Genomic DNA, 24185 nt, shown 5'->3' on the forward strand with positions numbered 1-24185 from the left:
AAGGGCTGTGGGCAAGGAGCAAACCTGGCAGCTGAAGGAGGATCTTTTCCATGTATCGCTGCAGAAAAGACAGGGGCTACAGGAAAGGAATTAGTCCTGAGATGTTTTTCCTGTTTAGGCATTGTAGCATAGACATTGTTCTCTCCATTCAGGAAGCTGCACTGAAATTCAAACTTTTACTCTCAGAGGTGAATATTTCAGGCAGTGTCAGAAATGAGCACAGGATCCTGGGCAGTGTTGAGCCTTCCATTGGGGGTGGGCACTCTCCTGTCCCAGCCCTTGGCTTCTCTGCGGGAGGGCTCCTGTCCTGCTCTGTCCAGCACAGCTGCACCTCCGGGCTGGCACAGGGGACACTTCACAGAGCTGCCCTTTCAAGCAGCGCTGCCCTGCTCTCAGCACAGATCTTGGTGGGGTTTTTAAAGATGAATCTGTGTGTGAAGTCCTCTTCAAGGCAGCCCAAGGGAAAGTTCAGGGTAGATGAGAAACACACTGAGAGGCACTGCAGCTCTCCTGGATCTGCAATAAGCAACGGAGAGCTCAGCCCTTCTGCCTCTCCTGTCTCAACACTCGTCAGATTTGTAATCAGAAAAATTTACCCCTAAAAAAACAGGTGTTATGATTGCAAACAAAAAACCCAGTCAAAATTATTTTGAGGATACTGTGCCTCTCTTCTGCAGCCCAAATTGCTCCAAGACAACAGTACAGGAATTGAACTTTTCAATCAAAGTTGGATTTCATGTGACATCCCCTGTAATCATGAGAACTGTCCCAAACCAGCTCCGTGTCTGCACTGCAGCAGAGCAAAGCTGAGTCCTTTGCAGCACATGGCCAGAGCTCCTGCTCCTCACAGCACCCTCAGAGAGCACAAACCAGAGAAAAGAAATGCCTTGAATTGGAGGGGATTTCCCTGAAAACTGCACTGGCTTTGCTGAGAGGGGGCTGTCTTAAATGTTCCCTGTGCTTTCCTTTTCTGAACAGACCCTGTGCTAAGAAGCAGCAAATGTCCAACAGCAGCTCCATGCCCCAGTTCCTCCTCCTGGCATTCGCAGACAGGCGGGAGCTGCAGCTCCTGCACTTCTGGCTCTTCCTGGCCATCTCCCTGGCTGCCCTCCTGGCCAATGGCCTCATCCTCAGCGCCGTAGTCTGTGACCACCACCTGCACACCCCTATGGGCTTCTTCCTGCTCAACCTCTCCCTCACAGACCTGGGCTGCATCTGCACCATTGTCCCCAAAGCCACACACAATTCCCTCCAGAACACCACACCCATCTCCTACATGGGATGTGCTGCACAGCTCTTTTTCTTTTATTTCTTCATATCAGCAGAGTTTTCCCTCCTCACCATCATGTGCTACGACCGCTACGTTGCCATCTGCAAACCCCTGCACTACGGGACCCTCCTGGGCAGCAGAGCTTGTGCCCACATGGCAGCAGCTGCCTGGGCCACTGGCTTTCTCAATGCTCTGCTGCACACAGCCAGTACATTTTCCCTGCCCCTGTGCCAGGGCAACGCCCTGGGCCAGTTCTTCTGTGAAATCCCACACGTCCTCAAGCTCTCCTGCTCACACTCAGGCTACCTCAGGGAAATTGGGCTTATTGGGGTTACTGTATGTTTAGTGTTTGGTTGTTTCATTTTCCTTGTTTTCTCCTATGTGCAGATCTTCAGGGCTGTGCTGAGGATCCCCTCTCAGCAGGGACGGCACAAAGCCTTTTCCACGTGCCTCCCTCACCTGGCCGTGGTCTCAGTCTTTGTCAGCACTGGTATTTTTTCTCAGCTGAAACCTCCCTCCATCTCCTCCACATCCCTGGACCTTGTGGTGTCTGTTCTGTACTCGGTGGTTCCTCCATCACTGAACCCCCTAACCTACAGCCTCAGGAACCAGGAGCTCAAGGATGCCATAAGGAAAATGATGACTAGATGCTTTTCAGGAGCAACAACCTGCCTCTTTCCTTCTGCAGAGCACTCATTGTGAACCCTTTACTGACCCAGCCTGTCTTCTAAAGCTTTTGAGAGTGGTGGTGGTGGGGATTTCCTACTTTTTTTTTTTTAATCGTTTGATGTTGTTAACACAGAAATTTATTCTTCATCTCATACCTAATTCACTCTTTACCTCTTTGTTTTGACCCACAATTGTGTAAATGAGGAATCATTCTCTGTGTGCACTTAAACAAAATAAATATTCCTTTGTCTTCTTTGTCAAACATTCTGTCTTTGTTATTCTGTACATGAGGAATCACAATCTCTGAGTAGAATAAAGGACTTGAATTCTTTTTCTTTGAATGCAGATTCTCACTGCAAGAACTTCCCTGAAGCTGGAGGGCAGTGCCTGTGTGCAGAGGAGAAGGGGTAAAGAGTCCTGGTACAGGAGCACTGCCAGGGAGCAGCAGCTCTTGGCCTTCTCAGAGATGCTCTTTTTCCACTGCCTCCCTCTCCTTTCTGCTCCTTGCCCAAGGCCTGAGTGCTCTGGCAGCTCAGTCCCTGCTGTGTGTCAGTCCTGTGACCATGGGCAGGGACAGGCCCTGGGCACTACTGGTACAGAGCTGGGCTCCTTGACATCATTTCCATCAGGAAAGGGGATCCCCATGGGCAGTTCCTGAAGACTTTGTTCTTTTGAAAGGTTGGTGTAAAGAACAAGGCCAAGGAATAGACTCTGCAAAGTCTCATTGCTTTGCTTGTTTCCCCATTCAGTCCCTGCAGTGAGAGAAGTGACTCACTGGGGTACTTGAGGGACTGAGGGCTGGTTCAGATGTTCTGTGCTGGTGGCCAGTGACAAATGGTCTCCAAGTCACCTGCCTGGGGCTCTGCAGCTTGTGAGGGCTCTGATGGCAGGTGAGGACTTGTCTGTAGGAACTCAGGAAGTGCAGGAGAGCACAGAGGATCTGCAGGGACAGCCCGTCCCATCCAGTCAGCAGGGAATGGAGCCCTGGAGCAGAATCCTGCCCAGGGTGGAGTTACCAGAGATCAAGTTCTAAATCTCCCTGTGAACTGGTAAAGGAGAGTTCTGCAACCCCAGGGGCCGCAGCAGGAACAGAGAAAGGACTCTGGCCAGTGATTTGTCTCACCCACAGTGAACTCCCCTTGTGCCTCCCCAGTTCAGGGGGGGCTGTACCAGAGCCAGGGGTGGGCTTTCCAGGAGGGTGTCCTGAAGAACTCTCCAGCCCTCAGGCTGCATGGAGTGGAGCCCTGCCCTGCCCTTTGTGCCATTGGAAACAGCCCATGGTCCTGCCCAGCCTTGTTCTTGGCTACTGAGCCTCCCAGGACTATGGCAGAGGGTGGAGAGGAGTGATCCCCATCCTGCTGGGTCTGCTCCCCACCCTGACCAGCATGGCCAGTGCAGGGTCAGCCCTGGGTGCCACAGCCTCTCCATGTGCAGAGCAGCACCTCCAGTTCAGGGCCCTGCAGGGATCCCAGGCTGGGATCTGCAACTGGCCAAGGCAGCCTGGACACACTGACCTGGGCAAAGGGATGTCCCTGGAGAAGAGCAAGGGAGCATTTCTGGGCCTGCAGAGAGGAATCCCTGACACAGAGAAACCTCTTTCTGCAGCCCCCCCTGGGGACAGGCTGCTCTGTCCCTGGGCCAGGACTCTGTGCTGGGCTGGGCAGAGGGGCTGGCACTGAGGGGCACAGTCAGGCTGTGCTGGGCATCTCCTGGAGGTGACACCAGGGCTCCTGCAGTTTCCCTGACCACCATTTCCTCCTGCCATGCTGAGTGTCCAGCCCCTGAGCTGATGGGGATGCTGAGACTCCTCTCTGTGCCCCAGGAGCTGCTGTGCGCTTCAGAGGGGCTGGGGTTGTGGGGGGAGTGCCCAGAGCTCTGCAGCACCCTGGGCTGGGCACTGCTGTGGGGCCAGACCAGACTGGGCTGCTCCACCAGTTGACCTCTATAATGAAACTACTTCTAATTTTCTCCTGAAAAACCATGAGAATATGTGTTGAGTCCTGAGCACTAATCTGGAACTGTGGGATAATAGAAAAGGTTTTGGAGTCAGGGATAGTGAGAAGTCTGGGCAGTGTCACTGGGAGACCTCTCCCAAACCCTTGGAAAGGCCAGAGCCATCCCAGAGCTTCCTGGGGCCTTGGCAAAGGCAGACATGGAACCAGTCTGCAAACAGGGCAGCAAGGAGGGTTGGGAGAGTTCCAGACTGCTCAGGCTCAGCAGGGAAGGGGATAGGGCAAGTCCTCCTGCAGCCATTCCCAGGCATGGGAAGGACAAGGCAGGGATTGCAGAACACTTGTGGGCAGAAAAAGAAGTGGATATTCTGTGCCTAGACTTTTTCAAGGCCTTTGACATGGTGTCCTGTGTCTCCTTAGAGCCAGACTGGTGACAGCTGGACTGGACAACTGAAACATGTGGTGAGTGGGAAGTTGAATGACTGATGAGGGTAAAAAGTCATGGCACAAATTCCTCTTGGCAGCAACTCCCAGGTGACATCCATCAGGGACCAGCCCTTGACCATTCCTGTGGAACATCTTTATTATGTCTCTGGATGATGGGATGAAATGCACTTTCCACTCCTTTGTGGATGATGCCAAGTTGCAGCGAGTCTGTGAGAAACCTCGTCTAGTTAATGGTGACTTGTACAAAAAATGTGGTCAAGATGACTGAGTTGGATAAACTTGTCTTGTCATCAGGTGCCCAGCAAGGCCCAAGACAATGAAGAAAAAACTCATGGATCAGAGGAAAGGAAAATCAAAAGGAGGGAAAAAGACCAAACACAACCAAACCAAACCCAAACAAACACAGAATGACAGAATATGCTGAGCTGGAAGGGACCCACAAGGATCATCCAGTCCAACCCAACTCTTCCATTGCCATCTGCCCCCACCCCAGTAGGCTCTGGAGCAAAGCACGGCTGAGGTCCAGTCACAGCTCTGCTCTGACAGAAAGAACCTGCAGTGAGGGACAGGAAGAGGACAAAGTCTTGTTTGACCAGCCTGAGGAATAATGGGATCAAAGACCTCCTGTATTCCTGGGCACTTGAATGACCCTGTGGATCAGGTTTGGTAGCAGGGAGGGGGCTGCAGGTTTCCCTCAGGGAAGAGGAGATCAAGAGTTGACTCTGTGTCAGAGAGAGCCAGTTTGAGGTGGCTCCAAAATGGACCAGCCAGTGCCCAAAGCTGAGCCAAAAAGCAATTCCAGAGGCACCTCTGTGATAACCCTTTGGAGAAAGGATAAAATCCAGGGTGCTGTAGCCCAGAGAGGAGTGAGAGAAATGCGGGAGAAACAACCCTGCAGGCACCAAGGGGAGTGGAGAAGAAGGAGGAGTAAGAGAGAGCCTTGGTGGGGACCTGGCAGCCAAAAGCCAACCCCCAGCCCTGAGAGCCACAGCTGAGCCCAGCACAAAGCTCCTTTAGGTCTGGAGGTTCTTTGCAGCAGCTTTTTAGCAGAGCTGCCTGATGGGGCATCAAAGGGGATGCTCAGCTGGGTCTGAAACCTGTGTGATCTTTGTCAACCTTGGCTCTGTAGGAAAGAACTATAGAATCCTAAATAGTTTGAATCAGATGGGACCTTTATAGGACATCTAATCCAACCACCATGCAATGAACAGGGACATGTTCAACTAGATCAGATTGTTCACAGCCTTTTCTAACCTGGCCTTGAATGTTTCCAAGGGTGGGGCATCTATGACCTCTCTGGGCAACCTGTGCCAGTGTTTCATCACCTTAGTGTAAAAAAGTTCTTCCTTATATCTAGTTCCAATCTGCTCTTTTTTAGTTGAAAACCATTATCACTTGTCTAATTACAACTAAGTCTGTTCCCATCCTTCTTATAATTATGATCTCAGGAGCTCCTGACAAGCCTTGACCAAACCAGCTGAGCAATGAAGAGCCCCTGGACTGGACCAGGCTGTGGTGAAGTGTCCCTGGACTACCAGGGTTTGTGGGAAAGTGTCCCTGGACTGGACCAGCTGCTCCTGGATCATAAAGGTAGGAACAATCTGAAGTGGAACAGTTGGGGAACACAGGATAATGAGTCATCCCATGAAAACCTTGAAACATTCCTTACCCGAATCGTGGCCCAAATGGAACAGTTTGGACACAATTCCCAAATAGTTTGGAAACTCCAGTCATTCCTGACACCAGGATGGAAATTCAGCAGATAACTAAAGCCAGTCACCTTGGGAGCCCACAACCAGCAGGGCTGAGGGAGGCCCTGGCAGCTCCCCAGCACCTCCCTCTCAGTGGGACACCTCTGGCAGCCTCTCCCAGCTCAGGAACCCTCCACTTTGCAACACTCCAAAGACCCTCACTGGTGCCCAGGACAATTCTGATCCCCCTCCACAAACACTCCTCCAGCTGTGACCCTTGTCTGTTGGCAAACACAAAGGGATTTGGGGGAGTGTTTCCCTGACAACAAGGAGAATTTGGGAGAGGGACCTTTCCACAGCCAGCTCTTCATGTGTGCACACATCTCTGTCTGGGTGTGGGTGTGAATTGACTGTGGGGTGAATGTTCTTGTTGTTAATCTATAATTCAGTCACTGTTAAAATTGTAGCAAATGCTATTGAATCACTTGATAACTGTTCAATTGGTCAATGATTAAGTGCTACTAAACTCTTTTGCCCCCTTATCTTTTTGTCGAAATCCTTTGCACCCTGACCATCGTGCATCCCAAGGCTCTGTGTAAATCATTCCCTTTCATAAAAATATATATATTTTTCGTGACGTCTACTTTAAAATCTTCCTCCTTAGCTAAACTACAAAACAACTCCAATTTGTTGTTGACGTCTTGAAGACAATTAAAGAAAGAAAAATAATTTGGTTTTCAATGTTTTAATGAGTCCCACAGTGTGTTTGGAGCTGCATCAGCTGTCAGTGCAAAATAGGCAATGTCAGATCTGGTGAGGTTGGGGGGTGAGGAGCAAGGCTGATCATACAGGGTCAGTGTGGATCTCCTGAGGAGACACTCAGCATCAAGATCACTTGGAGAACACCTCTATCACCTCTTCTCTGAACTACAAAATATCCATCCTTGAATAAAAAAAAAAAAGTACAAACTTTGAAGACTTGTTTTGAAAATGTCTTGAAGACAATTAAAGGAAGACAAAGAGATCCTGAGAGATTTCTGGAATTTAATGAGCCCCACGGGGTGTTTGCAGCCCAGCCCATGATCCTGAGGTACTGAGAGAAGATTGAAGCAGCTGCTGAAGAAGTCAGAAGCCAAACTCCAAGTGCCTTGAAGCATTGCTTGGCCCCACTGAGGGCAGGCACTGCCAAAGCCACCCCAGGGACTCCTTGGAGCAGCTCCTTGGAGGCCAGGAGTGCAGGCAGACAAAGGCTCTGGGCAGGCCCCTGCAATGCTGAGCAAAGCCTGCCTTGGTTTTGTGGAGCACAAAGGCCAAGGCCTGAGCCCCAGGCCCTGGCCCAGCAGATTCTGTCCCTCCCGGCTGGCTCAGGGCTGTTTGGGGGGCACTGGGATGGGAGGGGGAGGAACAACAAAGGCCAAAACTGGGCAACCCCTGCCAGGCTCCTGAGGGAGGGGCGAGGCAGAAACCAAGGGCAGAACCTGCCAGGAAAGTTGCTTGTGGTGGCCTGAGTGGCAGAGGCAGCTGCCAGAGGCAAGGGGACAAAGGCCTGGGTGCCTTTGGGCCTTGCAGCCCTGCCAGAGCCCTTGGCCATCTCTCCTGCAGGCTGTCCTGCCCTGGCCCTGCTGCTGCTCTGGCCTTGCAGGCTGCACACACCCCTCCTGCTTTCCCACCCCCCTCCCAGCAGCATTTCTAGACCCTCCCTGATGTCTCTGCACCAGCTCTGACTGTTTCCTGGGAACACAAATCCATGGGCTGATCCTGACTCCCTCTGGGTGAGCTCTTGCAGCACAAGGGTCTCTGTTGAGTGATATTTCTTTTTCCTCACCTTCAGTCTGAACCTTCAATGCTACTCTTTGTGGAGATTTCATTCTATTTCCAATATGGAGAAAAGTTCCATCCGTTCATGTCTCCTCTAGACCCTCCCCAGTTCTTCCTCATTCCTCCAGAATGGGGAACCTCACACACAGACAGACCAGTCCAGATGTGGTTACCCAAAGGCTGAGTCCAGGGAGGTGACAACTCCCTTGTCTGGGTGCCCACACTCCCCCCAAGGCAGCCCCATGTGCAGTTGGCCTTAAATCAAGGGGCCATTCTGATTCTTTGTAACCTCACGGAATCAAGTGGCACCGTGACACTGCAGGGCCTCATGGAACCAAAGGAATGCAGGGACACTGTGGAATCTCGTGGAACCAAGGGACCATTGTGACATGCGAGATGTCTTTGGAACAGAAGGAACTCTGAAACCTCTCAGAACCAAGGGCCCACTGTGCCTCCCCAGAACTCCATGGAATCAAGCAGAGCTGCTGCCTCCCTGTTTCCATCTGTTTACAAAAGGGAGTCCGGGGGGGGGGAGAGAGAGGAGGCAATTTCTCTCTCTGCTGATGCTTTGAACTGTTCTGTTGATATTGCTGGTTTTGCTGTTATATGTCTTGTCAGTGAACTGTTATTTTTGTCACTTGTACCTCCTTGTATTTTGTCTCCCTGTAGTGGTGGGGAATAAAAGGGGAGAGAGTTCATTTTATTGGAGTTCCCACCCCAATATGTGTCTTTAAACCAGGACAGGTTGCTCAAGGGCTCCCTGAAATTTGGCATCATTCACAAAGGACTTGAAAATACATTTTATCCCATTGTACAGAGAGATAATAAAGATGTTCTCTAGTGGTGTTCAAGGGCTGATCACTGAGGGATTTCACCAGGAAGTTGCTGCCAAGAAGACTTTGTACCATGGATTTTATTGGACACTCTTCATTCAGCCAACTTCCCACCCACCACATCTTCCACTTCTTCAGTCCAGCTCTCACCAGTCTGGCTCTAAGAGACCACAGGAGACCATGTCAAGGGCCTTGATGAAGTCTGGGCACACAACATCCTCTTCTATTCCCTCCCACAGGGGTTCTGCAATCCCTGCCATGTCCTTCCCATGCCTGGGAATGGCTGCAGGAGGACTTGCCCTATCCCCTTCCCCGCTGAGCCTGAGCAGTCTGGAACTCTGCCAACCCTCCTTGCTGCCCTGTTTGCAGACTGGTTCCATGTCTGCCTTTGCCAAGGCCCCAGGAAGCTCTGGGATGGCTCTGGTCTTTCCAAGGGTTTGGGAGAGTTCTCCCAGTGACACTGCCCAGCCTTCTCAATATCCATGACACCAAAACCTTTTCCATATCCCACACTTCCAGAGGAGTGCCTAGAACACAACAGAGCTTGTCCTGGTGGTTCTGGAGAATGAGAAGGGATTTCTTCCTTGATGCCAACCCCTCCAATTGGATTTGAGTGCAGCTGAAAGGTTCCCTCAGCATTTTCCCTGGTGCCTCCCTGCCCTGAAGGTTTCTGGTCATCAGGCTGGAGCTGAAGGGGTTGGGCAGGTGCCTGAGGAGGGGGTAGAACAAGGGCTATGTCCAACTGTGCCAGGAGGGCTGTGCTGGGCAAGGATGAGGAGGCTGCAGAAAACAGTGGCACTGGGGAGGTGAGAGGAGCAGGTGGAGAGACCTTGTGCCTGCCCACGCTGGGCAGGAGCTGCCCCAGGATGGCAGCTCTGAAGCACTCCCAGGATGTCCCTGTGAACAGGAAGGGAAGACTGGATCTGAAAATGAAACCTGGAAAGCAGAGAGCAGGAGTGTCATGGTGTCACTGCAGGAGAGTTCCAGCCCTTGAGCAAGGTCACACAAGAAGAAGTGACCCAGTCCATGCAGTGCCCTCAGAAGATCCCACAGCATCCTGGAGATGCTGGAAGGGAGCCCAGTTCTGCTTCACAAGTTCTCAGGGCCTGTCCCTGCCTGTGCTCCAAGAGCTTCCACTCCCCAGGACTGTGCTCAGAGAGCACTCAGGCCTCACACTGAGAAAGGGGTTCAGGAGGACAGTGTGGAAGTGGCAAGAGAGCAGCTCTGCAAAGACCAAGCACTGCTGCTCCCTGGCAGTGCTGCTGGGCTGGGATTATTGTCCCCGCCCTGTTTGCAAATACACCCTGTCCTGCAGTGTGCTGTCCTTTGGGAACATCTGAGAAGAAGGGTCTTGGACAAAGAAGGCACTGCAGGGTCCTTTATTTTGTTTAAATACTCAGTGAGCACAATTCATCATTTATACAGTATCAGTGTCAAAATCAAAAGGTGGACACTAATTTAGAAAGCAGATGCATAATAATATTTCATTGCACAGAAAATTATTGCAAGAAAACCCAATGACATCCACGAAAAACTTGAGCAGGTAGGCTGGGCCATTAAGGAGTCCTATTCTGAATGCTACACACCAGAAACCCGGCACTTTATTGATCCCGAAAAGCATCCAGTCATCATTTTTCTCAGGGCATCCTTGAGCTCCTGGTTCCTGAGGCTGTAGATGAAGGGGTTCAGTGCTGGAGGAACCACCGAGTACAGAACTGACACAATCAGATCCAGGGATGGGGAGGAGATGGAGGGGGGCTTCAGGTAGGCAAATATGCCAGTGCTGGCAAATAGGGAGACCACGGCCAGGTGAGGGAGGCACGTGGAAAAGGCTTTGTGCCGTCCCTGCTGAGAGGGGATCCTCAGCACAGCCCTGAAGATCTGCACATAGGAGAAAACAATGAAAATGAAACAACCAAATCCTAAACAGATACTAACCCCAATGAGTCCAAGTTCCCTGAGGTAACCTGAGCAGGAGAGCTTGAGGATGTGTGGGATTTCACAGAAGAACTGGCCCAGGGCATTGCCCTGGCACAGGGGCAGGGAAAATGTATTGGCTGTGTGCAGAAGAGAATAGAGAAAGCCAGTGGCCCAGGCAGCTGCTGCCATGTGGGCACAAGCTCTGCTGCCCAGGAGGGTCCCGTAGTGCAGGGGTTTGCAGATGGCAACGTAGCGGTCGTAGCACATGATGGTGAGGAGGGAAAATTCTGCTCCAAGGAAGAAGAAAAAGAAAAAGAGCTGTGCAGCACATCCCATGTAGGAGATGGTTGTGGTGTTATGGAGGGAATTGTGCATGGCTTTGGAGACAGTGGTGCAGATGCAGCCCAGGTCTGTGAGGGAGAGGTTGAGCAGGAAGAAGCCCATGGGGGTGTGCAGGTGGTGGTCACAGACTACGGCGCTGAGGATGAGGCCATTGGCCAGGAGGGCAGCCAGGGAGATGGCCAGGAAGAGCCAGAAGTGCAGGAGCTGCAGCTCCCGCCTGTCTGCGAATGCCAGGAGGAGGAACTGGGGCATGGAGCTGCTGTTGGGCATTTGCTGCCTCTGGACACGGGGACCTGTTCAAGGAGGAAATAACAGTGACAAGTTAGGGCAGAACATTCTAAGAAAAATCAAAGCTGCTTTCCAGCACCCCTCTCACTGCTCCATTGGTTTTCCTTTTCTAGGAGTCTCTCCTTCAGCTCCAGGGCTGGAGCCCTGATTGGGGCTCATTACATCTTCCATGAGGAGCAGACCCTCTGCCCACTGGCTGTGAGGGGTCAGCCCTGCTCTGCACTGGTGGGGTCATGGCCATGGTGGGGACAGGGGCCCGTCCTGGTGTGCAGCTGTGTCAGATGAAACTGCTCCCAGTGCAAAAGGGAGCTGTGCTGTGAGGATGATTTGCGTTCTCGAGGGCAGCTCCCAGCTTGGAAGGACACTTCAGAAAAGAGCCAAGTGTCCTAATGACGGGGTCTGATTGAGGGAAAAAGAGCTCCTTACCCAGGCCCACAGACTTCACTGCCCACATCCCACAGGGCAGAAGACAAGTGGAATGTCTCATTCCCAGGGACACACCTGCCATAGGGGAATCCCAGGATCAGTGTTGGACTGTGTACCTTGAACTCCCCTCCCAGTGAGCCTGACTGAGAGAAGGAGGGAACAACCTCAGGACCAGGGGCAAGCTGAGAACCAAGGAAACGCACAGGGAGGGTCCAGCTGGGAGAGGCCAGTGCAGAGCCCACTGGGCATCAGGGCAGCATCACCCTGAGCCAGCTGGGCCACCTCCCAGACACCAACAGTACCAGCAAATTGTTCTCAGCCCTGAGCAGCTCCTCACACTTCCCTCTGCAACTCAAACCACCAAGCATGTGGCTTGAGAGCTTGAGAGAAATCCCTCCTTGGACCTTCCCCTTGAAGTATCCCCTGGAAAATATCCTGGGGTGCTCTGGTTCTGTGAGCAGCCCTGATCCATGGAAGTCTTGCTTGATAGCAGAAGAAACCTGCCCTGCCCTGCCAGGCTTTGCTCTTTCCACCCCCAGCCTCTGCCCAGCCCTGAGGGAGCTCCATAGCCCAGCTGAGAGCTGCCCCTGGCAGTGGCAGAGCTCCTGCCCCGGCACAGCCCTGGGCTGCAGGACCCTGCTCTGCAGGACAGCTTGGGGCAGCCTGGGTGGCACAGCCCAGTTTCACAACCCTGCAGCCATCCCTGGGAGAAGGAAACCCTGCTGGGATGTGCCTGGGATGGTGCAGCAGGGAGTGGGATGTGCCAGCACTAGGAGATCTTTGCACCAGCTGCAGACACATTGCCCTTCATGCTGACTTACCGTGAGGAAGCCTGGAAAGATTTGTCCTCCAGTGGATCTTCCTCTTGACTTCCCTCACAGCTCAGGCTGTGTGTAACCTCTCTCTGCCTTGCTTTTGTGCCCTGGGTGCTGCGGGCAGTGCCCTCAGCCCTGCTGGGCTGTGCAGAGGAGCTGCTCACCAGCAGAGCTGTCTCTTTGAAGCTCTTCTTGCTTGCCAGGAGCTCCCTGTGTGACAGGAGCCCGGCCCAGCTCAGCAGCACAGCAACAGCCCCAGGCATTTCATGACCCTCAGGGGGATTGGTGTTGTTTACATGAGACTCAGTCCCTGAGAGGAAGTTCAAACAACTTTTCAAGAAGTCAAAGTGAGATTGAAACATTAAAGTTTGTCATAGTGCTAATGAGTCTCACTGTGGGACACAACTGAGAACGTGTCTCCAGGTTCCAGTTAGAGCAGAAAACTTCAGACAGTGATGACAAGGATGGACAAGCAAGGGAAAGGTGACTGATGCTGAATAAACTTTGACTTGTTTCCTTAATCTAACAGGCCAAGCCCTGACCCCCAGGCCCTGGGAAGGGACATCCTGTCCCTGCCTCATTCCTCAGTGCTCTTCCTGGGGCACTGGGATGTGGGATGTGCAATGCCAAGGGCAGGACCATGGGATGGCACCTGCCAGGCTGCTGAGCAGGAACAAGGAGGCCATGAGGCCCCAGGGCTGCAAGGGCCACTCCCCTCCTCCTGGCATCAGGGGCACAGACAGCAGCCATGGCCAAAGGCCTGCAGAAGGTGGCTCTGTCCGGGCCTTTCAGCTTCTCCCCATCCCTGTCTCCTCTCCAGCCCAGGCTGTCCTACGGTGTCCATGCCCTGCCCCTTTCCCTGCAGGCTGTCGTCATCCCCCGGCTGCCCCACCTGGCTGGCACCTTCCTGCACTGACATCTCTGCATCCTCCCTGGCTCTTCCTGCACACACAAAGCCTTGGGCTCATCCAGACTCCTTCTTTGTGACATATTGCACCACAACACTGGCCTTGGAGGGAAATTTCTTGCTTCTTGTCACCAGTCTAGGCCACCCCAGCTGCCCTTGGTGGCACTAGTTCTTTCTTAGGCTGTTTTCTGACAGGAAGAAAAGCTCCACCAGCTCTGACACCCCCCTTCCTGACCTCTCAGGCTACTCCTCTACTGTCCTCAATCTTCACACCACTGACCCCTGAGTCCTCAGCCTCTATATATGGGTCATGTGCTTGAGGCCCCAAATTCCCTCCTGGGAGATCTCTGGGACCTCTCCAAAGTTTTGGAAGATGACAGTAGAGTGCTCTGATCCCAGGAAACACAGAGGGACACTTTTTTCCAAGGGTTGTCTTGGCAGAATGAGGCACAATATCTTTAAACTTTCTGGGACAAGAGAGCTCTGAGCTCTGAGTATGGAGGGAGGTCCAAGTGCCAACCACTGGAGTGGGAGCTACAAATCATCAGGGCTTGTGTTCTTTGGAGGGCCAGACACTGGTGAGAGTGGGGTGTGTGTGCACATGGAAGGACTTGAAGGGCACAATGAACTGTCTCAAAACACTGTCAAAGCAGGAAAATCCCAGAAGGCACCACAACACATAAGCACTGGTGGCAAACAGAAAGGCATTTAATTCCAAGGCCTAAAGGGAGGTGAAGCTTTGGAAGTAACACCCAGGACAGAATTGCACTGTGCAGAGTGTGGGAAAGAGCAGACAGCCCCAACAGGAAGCCAGGGCTGGTAAGGCAGGTCTGGGGAACCCATCCAGACAAAGATTCCCACCTGCAGACTGGAAACACAGCAGGCAAAACTCCCACCGTGGCAAGCTGTGGGAAAGGAAGCAAGTCCTTGTCCACGTGCCAGCCCAAGCTGCGGGAACAGCATCTACCCCCCTGAATACCTGGGGCCTGGGCTGTATAAAAGTGATAGCCCAGAAGCACAACTTGGGGACCCTCCACCGAGCAGAGCAGGGTGAAGAAGGACCGGCGGGAGCCTCAGGGATCTCCATGGTGTGATACATTTACTTCATCTCTGTCTCCCTCTCACTGGCTTCCCACCACCCCCTTCTTCTCACTCTCTCTCTCTATTTCTTTCTTTCTCTCTCTCCTATTTACTGTTAAATCAAAGCTGGACTGCTGACTTTGGCACATGGTCTCCTTTGCAGCTGAATTTGGGCAGAGGCGTCTTTTAATAATGGGAACCTGAGAGTATCCATGAGGTTTTACAGGGTGGGAATGGCCACTGGATTCCATGAGGTTCCACAGAGTCGCAGGGTCCATTTGGCTTCGTAAGGCTCTGCAGTGTGATAATGGACCCTTGATTCCATGAGTTTGCAAAATGTCTTAGGACTCCTTCGGTTCTAGGAGGCCCTACATTTGACAGTGTCTCCTTGGTTCCATGAGATTCCACAGTGTCCCAGGAATCCTTTGGTTCCATGAGCCCTGCAGTGTCACAATGGCCCGTTGGTTCCATGAGGTTCCACAATGTCTCATAGTTCCTTTGGTTCTGTGAGGCCCTACAGTGTCACAGTGGCCTAGTAATTCCATTTGGTTCCACAGTGTCACAATTGGCCCTTGATTCCATGAGGTTCCACAATGTCCCAGGGTTCCTTTGGTTCCATGAGGCCTCGCATGTCACAAAGGCCCCTTGACTCCATCAGGTTCCACAGTGTCACAGTGGTCAATTAGGCTCAATAATACCCTGCAGCATAAGAATGTCTCCTTGATTCCATGAGGTTCCAAAGTGCCAATATGGGCCATTGATTTCTTGAGGTCCACAGTGTCCCAGGGTCCCTTTCTCTCCATGATGCTCTGCAGTGTCACAGTGGCCCCTTGATTCCATGAGGTTCTGACAAGTCTCAGGGTTCCTTTCGTTCCATGAGGCCCTGCAGTTTCACAGTGGCCTAATAATTCCATGTGGTTCCACATTGTCCCAGGGTTCCTTTGGTTCCATAAGTCCCCGAGGTTCCTCAGTGTCACAATGGCCCTTTGATTCTATGAGGGCCTGAAATGTCTCAGGGCTCCCTTGGTTCCATGAGGCCCTTCATGGCACAATGAACCCTTGGTTCCATGAGGTTCCACAGTGTCTCAGAGTTCCTTTGGCTCCAGAAGGCCCTACAGTGTCACAATGGCCCCTTTACTCCAGGAGGTTCCACAATGTCCTTGCTGGAACACACATGACTGTAATGTTGTCACCCCTGCAGAGCTGCCTCCAGCTCTGGGCTCCAGCACAGGAAGGACATGGACCTGTTGGAGAGAGTCCAAAGGGGACCAGCAATAGGATCAGAGGGATGGAGCAGCTCTGCTGTGAGGAAAGGCTGAGAGAATTGGGATTGTTCAGGCTGGAAAAGAGAAGGCTCCAGGGTAACCTAATTGTGGCCTTCCAGTGCCTGAAGGAGCCAACAAGAAAGATGGAGAGAGACTATTTACAAAGTCCTGGAGTGACAGGACAAGGGGGAATGGCTTCGCACTGACAGAGGAAAGGGTTAGATGGGATATTAGAAAGAAATTCTTGACTGTGAGGGTGTTGAGATCCTGGCACAGGTTGTTCAGAGGAGCTGTGGCTGCCCCATCCCTGGAAGTGTTGAAGGCCAGGCTGGATGGGTCTCAGAACAACCTTGTGTAGTGTCAGGGGGTTGGAACAAGTTGGTCTTTAAGGTCCCTTCCCACTCAAACCATTCCATGATTCTGTGGTGGAGGATGTGGTGGTCGAAACTGTCTTGGGCACAGAGACCCCAAAATGATGGAGTTTTCCTTTCTGAGTGAAGGAAGGAGGGGGCAGCAGAACTGACACCTTGGACTGCTGGTGGTCAGACTATGGTCTTTTGGGGAGACTGACTGATCTGGGTGTGAGTGTGGATGTGCTGGAGGGCAGGAAGGCTCTGCAGAGGGATCTGGACAGGCCGGATCAATAAGGCCAAGTGTCAGGGCCTGCCCTTGTGTCCCAACAACCCCCTGGAACGTTCCAGGCTGGGGGCAGAGGGGCTGGAGAGCTGCTCAGCAGGAAGGGACTTGGGGGTGCTGCTTGAAAACGGCTGGATATGAGGCAGAGTGTGCCCAGGGGGGCAAGAAGGCCAAGGGCATCGTGGCCTTTGTGGAGAAGAGTGTGGCCAGCAGGAGCAGAGAACTGATTGCCCCTCTGTGCTGGGCACTGGGGAGGCCCCACCTGGAGTGCTGTGTCCAGTTCTGGCCCCTCAGTGCCAAAAGGCCCTTGAGGGGCTGGAGCGTGTCCAGAGAAGGGAACGGAGCTGGGGAAGGCTCTGGAAAACATGTCTGCTGAGGGACGGCTGAGGGAACTGGGCTTGTTGAGTCTGGAGAAGGGGAGGTTCAAGGGGGACCTCATTGCTCTCTACAGTGACCTGAAAGGAGGTTTTAGTGGGGTGGGGGTTGGTCTCTTCTGCAAAGCCTTTAGTGACAGGAAGAGAGGAAATGACCTGAAGTTGCATCAGGCAAGGCTCAGAGAAGATATGAAAAAGGGAAGATACTCTGAAAAAAGAATGGCCTGAGCAGTGAAGTGCTTCTTTAAGCTCTCATGTGCTCTGTGTGTGATTTGCACAACACGGGAATGTTCAGCAGTGAGAGATGTGAGATTTTGCTTTGGACTCTTTAGCACCTGCCCTTTCCTGTCCGCCTGTTTGCCTATGGAATAGTGCATTGGTTCTGCCTATGGAATCCTGCACTGCCTATGGAATGCTGCATTGCCCTTGCCTATGGAATACTGCACTGCCTCTGCCTATGGAATACTGCACTGCCTCTGCCTATGGAATACTGCACTGCCTCTGCCTATGGAATACTGCACTGCCTCTGCCTATGGAATACTGCATTGCCTCTGCCTATGGAATACTGCACTGCCTCTGCCTATGGAATACTGCACTGCCTCTGCCTGTGGGTTTGGGCTTGTTCCCAGCAGCCAACATTGACCCTACGGACCTGTAGCTGCTGCTGTTGGTTCAATCTCTACAGGAGATGGTTCCTGCAGCCAGGGGATCTCAACCACTGTTAGTTTAGGCAGCAACACCTCTGGGATTGGATGTTGAACCCCATCATAGGATCCCTGATCTAATCATGGAAACAAGTAGGAATCCTATCATACAGCTTATATTTGCATCTGAAAGAATTTGTTCATGCAAGTGGATCACTGAAGCCAACAGACCTCCTTAGAGGAATGAGTATTCAGTAAACACAGCAAACTGATGTTAGGTCAGAATTAATTAGGAGAAAAGATCAAGCCTGGATATACGAGATTTTTCCCTGTGAGACAGATTTGTTTTTTCCATTTTGCTTAATATTGCATTGAGAGTCACATCACAAAACTTTTTTTTGAAAGATTTCCTTTATGTCAAATTTCAGTCCTTTGGATACAACAGTTGTTATTCTCTCTCCTCCTCCTCTTTCTTTTTCTCTCTCTCTTTTCTCTCTCTTCTTTCCCTCCTTTCTCTCTCTCTCTCTCTCTCCTCTCTCATCTTTCTTCTCTCTCTCTTCTTTTTCTCTTCTTTGCTTCTTTCCTTCTTTCCACCAGGATTCTTTTCCAATGGGATTTGTTTTATTCTATGTCTTCTGTTTCTTTTTCATTTTTCTTCTCTTACACTTTCTTATGTTACTTCATGTGAATTTAAAAATGAAAAGAAAAATTAAAAGCTCCTTGTGAAAAAAATCACATTTAAATATATTCCAAATTCTCAAACATTTGCATGATGTCTATCTAACTTCAGAATAATATAATCTCTGATTTTGATGAAGAGCAGGAAATGTTTGAAACAAAGTTCTTAAATGAAAAATTGTGACCATTTCTTTTCTAGAGGCAGTTTAAGGGGACAGCAGGATAGAGCAGGGAGGAGGAAAGAGCTCTCCTACATCTCTCATCAGTGACCCAGCTAATTAAATAGTGTCAGTGGCAAGCTGTGCATTGTCCATTCCAGTTCCTTTTGTCCAGAAAGATGATTTCATGGGGATACAAGGGTAGGATTGCAAAAGTGCCTATGTGGAAAATTAGGAGTTGTTCTAATGAAACCATAATTCTTCTCTAAGCTCTGCAGTATTGAACTGATTGTCATTTTCCTCAGTGTACTTTCTTCTTTTCTTCCCTCTCCCAGGCTGTTCAGCACATCTTTCAGTGAGGTCACCCTGTGTCTGTTCTTGGTTTTGGGGGGGTGTTGTGGAGGGCAAGAGAGGAGAGGAGTGAGTCTCCTTCCTGAACAGTTGTGTCTTCAGCCTCTGGCAGTGGGAGGCACAGAGGTGCCCTCTTTGCTGCTCCCTTTCCTAAACTGCAGCCAGCTGGGGCTCAGCCCAACACCACACATCATAAAGGGCCACCTCAAGGTTGCTTTAAACTGAGGCTTAATGGAAGTCCCTGCTCATCAAACTGCAGAGTTTTTCCAGCAGGCAGTGACACTCCAACTGTGTCCTTCTCTTCCGATTCCCTCCTTCCCTTTGCCTCCACCCCCTGTGCTTTTGGGGCTGGGCAGATCTCCCCCAGCTCCAGCTGGGCCCTTTCCATGCTGCAGACATGTGGCACCTGCACTGATCAGCTTTGGGGTTGCTTTCTGTCTTCTGGAGCTGCAGGAGACAGTTGGGACACGAAGATCCAAACAGCAGTTGGAGTTGCCTGGGAGAACATGGATGGTTTTGCTTGCTTAGGGAGAGCCAGGTGAGAAAGGGAAAACTGCACAACAGCTTGGAAGAGCTGACTGATCATCTGTGAGCAGGGAATTCACCTCATTGTAGAGGTCTCACTCCAGGTCTTTCCAAAACCTCAACCTTGGCATGAGATCCAGGGTCATGTGAAATCTAGCTGTAGATTATTACTTAAAATTACTACCCACAATCACATTAACCTATTTTAGACCAATTTCAATTTTATACAGAAAAGGACACAATTTAGATGAAGTATGCCATTTTTATATAATCTCAAGAGTATTCATGCTTAGGGTTTTTTGTTTTGGTTTTTCTTTTCATTCTGTGTAAATCAACTGGACTTTTCAGTACTGTAATTAAAGTCAACCTTATTTATGTGACAAGTTAGGTTCTTCTGCTGAAGGAATTTTACAATAAAATGACACTGAAATTCCTGGTGAAAATCTACAGAAGACATTTGGAAAATCACACTTTGAAATTTCTCTTTAGAACCATTTTCCACATATATGTAAGTATTAGGAATTGGATCAGTTTTAATGTTACTTTACTCCTGTGATTTGCACTGCTTTTCTAAAAAGCTCACTTTTTAATATTTTTTATTTTTGACAACTCCTGCCCCTACAGTTTTCAGAATAAAATGGCATTTTAACTGTCAGCAAAGGCAAATGTCTGTGAGTTGTTTGTTGGTTGGTTGGGGGTTTTTTTGTCATGTCATTCTGTATTTTTTGCACTTGAAGCATCTGGATTATGGAAGTGAGCCTGGTCATCATAAAGCACTTGAGTAAAGGGACAGGGTTTGAAGGTTTGAGCCACTTTGCACAGCTGAGGAAGCTTTGAAGTTCCTCTGCTTGCAATGAACTCTGTGTTCCTCCAGCAAAGTTCTGTCACCCTGTTACATTTTCATCACTTTTCCAGATTAGGGGGGAAAAAAAAAAAGCCTAAGTGGGGGAAAGTGAAGGTTCTTTTAAGATCTTGCTGAGACTGAAATGTAGAGGGAATCAAATCACTGCTTTGTTCCCATCTTTAGCTGGGGAAAAAAACAGATGATCTTTCTTAAACATGACAGCCATAAAAGTGCTTTTGCTTTTTTTGCTGGTTCTATGCACAGTTAAAAATTACTCTGTGGGATTTTTCTCTGTAGTTTTGAAAAAGAGCTGAAATTGAATTTTAAAAATCTGAAATTTTATATCTGAATTCTGGAAACCCTTTGCATAATTAAAATATTTTTCCTTCATATAGCTTGTTTCCAAGCAAACATTAGCTTGGCTACCATGTCAAAGGGGATATCCTTGTGCTGTAAGGTGTGGAAAATGTAAATCCCTGCAAAATTCTGAGACAGTGTGTGGGGAGCATGTCTGGATGCACAGGGGATGTGCCAGGCCGAGGGGCCCGAGGGGACATGCGCAGTCACATACAATTCTATTGGCTGAAGAAGTCACATGGTACACAGGGATTTAAGAGTGGGAAATTTGAATAAAAGTTCTCTTTGACCATACCACCGCACGAGGAGCGTCTTCATTCCTTGTTATACAAGGACCCATGCTACAAATGGCGACCCGACAGGGACATTTTTAGCTTATATTAAGTGAGATAAATATCCTGGATCAGGAGATTAGCCGGTGACTCCGGGATCGTCTCGATTTTTCGGAGACGGGAGTCTTTACCGCAAAAAACCTTGACGTCAATAATCCGTGGTCTTAGTGGCATCTAAGAGACGGACAGTTTAGTTTAGTGAGCTCAAAAATAGTAAGATAGTGCACAGAAGAAGAGAAGAAAGAAGTTGAAGAAGAAACCGAGAGGTCAAAACAGCCACCGAGAGAGCGAAGAAGGTCAAAGCAACATCAAAGACGGTGAGTCTGTCTGGAACGCATTCCGCACGTCTAAGACTGATCCCTGGGCGAGACGTGGCTGCAGCTCGGAGCCCCGAGCTGCGGAGCACCTTAAGATCGTCAGGGAAAGGCCTGTTTGTTCCCTAAGTGTCGGTCATTTTTGATAAAGCGACCCTTCGCTACCGACTGTGTGGACCACGTGCAAAAGCGGCTTGCCGCTGCCGCGTCCTAGCAACCCCAGCCACCGCTGACCCCCGCGGAGCCCCGTTCCAGTTTTCTGTCCTGCAGAAACTGGCCGCGGCTCCCCGCCTGCTCGTTGCTGCTGACTGACCCTGCGGCGTGCTTAAAAAGCACTGCCAGCAAAAAGCCCTTGCGCCGTGTTCAGACCGCGCGGGCTTTACCAAGGCGCCGAGCCGCGCCTTCCAATACAGCGCGCTCCGACCCCCGCGCCGCCCAGCGAACCGCGGGAGCCCCCGGAGCCGCCGCTGCCACCGCTGCGAACGCCGCGCTCACCGGAGACGGAGCCGGGACCACGCCGAGCCGTCGCCACGTGACTGAGAGGCCGCCGCCAGCGCCGCCGCTTTGTTCGCCGCTTGCAGCCCGCGCACGCCGATCGCCGCAACCCCAAGTCACCGCCTCTACAGCCAGCCCCCGCGTCCGTCGCTACAGCTGCCCGTGCCGCCGCCGCCGCTTGCCGTCTGCCGCCTGCACCGGGACATCAGCCGCCGCCGACGGGACGCCACAGCCCAGCCGACAGTGAGCCAACACAAATCCACAAACCGACAGACCCTCTTCAGCAGCGCACCCCAGCAGCGCCGAGGCTCAAAGGTAACATGGGAAACTTTTTCCCTACCGAACTATCACGAGACACAGAAGCACTGGCTGCTCTGCTGAATCCTTACTATGTTCAGGTTACAAGGGCTGAACTCTCAGAGTTGGTGCGGCTCATTAAAGCAGCCGTACCAGAACTGCCTCTAGTTGAAGCCCTCAACATTCACATATGGGACAAAATAGGCAACCTTATCAAACTCAGGGCTCAGGGAGGAGATTCCCAGGCAAACAATGCTTATCCAGCCTGGCAAGCTATAATGACTGCATTAAGCAGATCCCATAAAAGAACGACGAACTCATACACCCCCACTCACGCTGCAACCAGCCGCCCCACTTTTACGCGCCGCAATTCAAACACACAAACTGCGGCGGGGGGAGGGGGTGGAGCCGTTCACAATTCAACTCTGGGGAAGGGAACAGGAAACCCAAGGGACACGGACCGGCGGGAGGGAGCGGGACCTCAAATGCGAAGTTCCAGTCCGTGGGACAGCAGCAGGGGGTCCCGTGACGGGGGTGGGGGGGCTAGCCCAACATACTTGCCAACCCATCCCGCGTATGAACGCCGAGTACGCGCCCAGGGGCGGGCACCACCATCTCGCCCGCCACGCGATACGGACGCTGACCCATCCTTCCCCGCCCCTGCGCCGTCTTCCCCAACCACCACCACCACCCACCCACAGGCAGCCGCTTTCGCCGGAGCTGCAGGGGGGGGGGATTGGGAGGAGTGGGGGGAGGAGGAGGGGGATTTCGGGATAGCTCCGCCGGCAAAGGATGAAGCGACATACCGAGAGGGCACAATTGATAGGTGGGCTTTATGTAGGGAAGAGGCATTGCGTACTGGGGACTTACAAGTTATACAAGCATGTCCAGTAATTATCGGCCCACGTCAAAGCCGCAGATTCCAACCATTACCACATGAACTAACCAAAGAACTGAGACAGTTAATAAGAGAAACGGGTGTTTCATCCCCTAACACGCTTGCATTTTTAGAATCACTAAGTTCCACATATATCTTCATGCCTCATGACTGGAGAACCCTGTTACAAATAAGCCTTTCTAACACACATGTATGGCTGAACGATTTTAGAGAAATCTGTTCTGCCTATGCTAATGACCCACAAGCAGGGGTATCAGCACACCAACTCACAGGGGATGGTAACTATCGTTCCATAGACGCACAAACCGGCTACAATAGAGAGGTATACGAAGTCATTGCAAAGCATGCCCTGCGGGCAATAAGGAAATTACCCTCATCAGACAGAGACGCAAACTTGTCATTTACAAAAATAGTACAGGGCCCAACAGAATCTTATACAAAATTCCTAGATCGGCTGCAATCTGCTCTGGATAGGCAGATTGAAAATGAGGAAGCCAGAGAAATCCTTAGCAGAAGACTGGCTTTTGAAAATGCTAATGTGGATTGTAAGAGAGTTCTGCAAACCCTTCCTAAGAGGGAAACTTGCAGTATCTCAGAATTAGTTCGTGCCTGCCAGGAGGTAGGTTCTTTAACACATCAATCAGATTTGCTAGCAGTAGCACTGAGTACTCAGTTAAGGACACAGCAGGGGGCCAGACCCAGAGAAGGTTGCTTCATTTGTGGGGCCCCCGACCATTTCCAAAGGGACTGCCCTCAGGGACCCCTAGCATTGGTACCTCGAAAGCAAACCAAAGCAAGGAGGATGCCAAAAAACTGGAGGCGAGGGGCGCTGTCGCACGCCCCGCTACAGCAATCACATGCGACACAAGGGAACAGGCTGGCGATTTGCGCCCCCCCAGCTCAGCCAGCGCTCTGTGCCCCTACACCCCAGCCAGCAATCTGCGTTCCTCCACCGCAGCCAGCGCTGGGCTGGACTTATCCAACAGGGACACAGTCCTCATAACTTCCACTGAAGTAGTGCTAATCCCGACTGGGTGTTGGGGTCCCCTTAATCCAGGGGTACATGCACTACTGATTGGAAGGTCCTCCACTACCAGAATGGGTTTGTTTGTGCTGCCAGGTGTAATAGATTCAGATTCTCATAGTGAGATTCTAATAATGGCATGGACCCCTTCACCCCCCTGCTTCATCCCGAAAGGACAGAAGCTTGCTCAGTTAATTCCCTTCTACAGTGCGTCGCCTGCAGGGGAGGGGGGGAGGGAGCGGGGTTCAGGGGCCTTTGGTAGCACGGGACAACCACAAGTTTACTGGGCAACAGCCATCACAGCCACACAGCCGCTCATGACGTGCCAGGTTAATGGGCACCGATTTACAGGCCTTGTGGATTCGGGAGCCGATATTTCCATCATAAGGGACTCGGAGTGGCCACTTGACTGGCCCACTGTTTGCCCAGCTGCAACCATTCAAGGGGTAGGAGGTACACAAAGAACCAGACAGAGTGCTCAAATACTCACTGTCTTGGGGCCGGAGGGACAATTAGCAAAGGTAGCTCCATTCAT

At 51.3% G+C, this 24185-nt stretch overlaps 3 protein-coding genes across 4 annotated transcripts in view; 2 read left to right on the plus strand and 1 right to left on the minus strand.

Annotated features, from left to right (window-relative positions):
• LOC135405222 (zinc finger protein 239-like) overlaps positions 1–24185 on the plus strand; it is a 103959-nt gene that overhangs the window by 70288 nt on the left and 9486 nt on the right. The gene's annotated exons all lie outside the window — the stretch shown is intronic.
• LOC135404728 (olfactory receptor 14J1-like) lies at positions 977–1972 on the plus strand. Its single transcript, XM_064639470.1, has one exon. It carries the CDS (start codon positions 1001–1003, stop codon positions 1970–1972), a length of 972 nt encoding a protein of 323 aa, XP_064495540.1. The 5' UTR covers positions 977–1000.
• Positions 10259–11212, minus strand: LOC135404729 (olfactory receptor 14C36-like). Its single transcript, XM_064639471.1, has one exon. It carries the CDS (start codon positions 11210–11212, stop codon positions 10259–10261), a length of 954 nt encoding a protein of 317 aa, XP_064495541.1.

The sequence above is a fragment of the Pseudopipra pipra genome, chromosome W (genome assembly GCF_036250125.1).
Source record: "Pseudopipra pipra isolate bDixPip1 chromosome W, bDixPip1.hap1, whole genome shotgun sequence".
NCBI classification, from domain to species: domain Eukaryota; kingdom Metazoa; phylum Chordata; class Aves; order Passeriformes; family Pipridae; genus Pseudopipra; species Pseudopipra pipra.

What these genes read in the sequence shown, in the direction of transcription:
- LOC135404728 (XM_064639470.1), top strand. Translation starts at nt 1,001, where the DNA reads ATGTCCAACAGCAGCTCCATGCCCCAGTTCCTCCTCCTGGCATTCGCA.
- LOC135404729 (XM_064639471.1), bottom strand. Translation starts at nt 11,212, where the DNA reads ATGCCCAACAGCAGCTCCATGCCCCAGTTCCTCCTCCTGGCATTCGCA.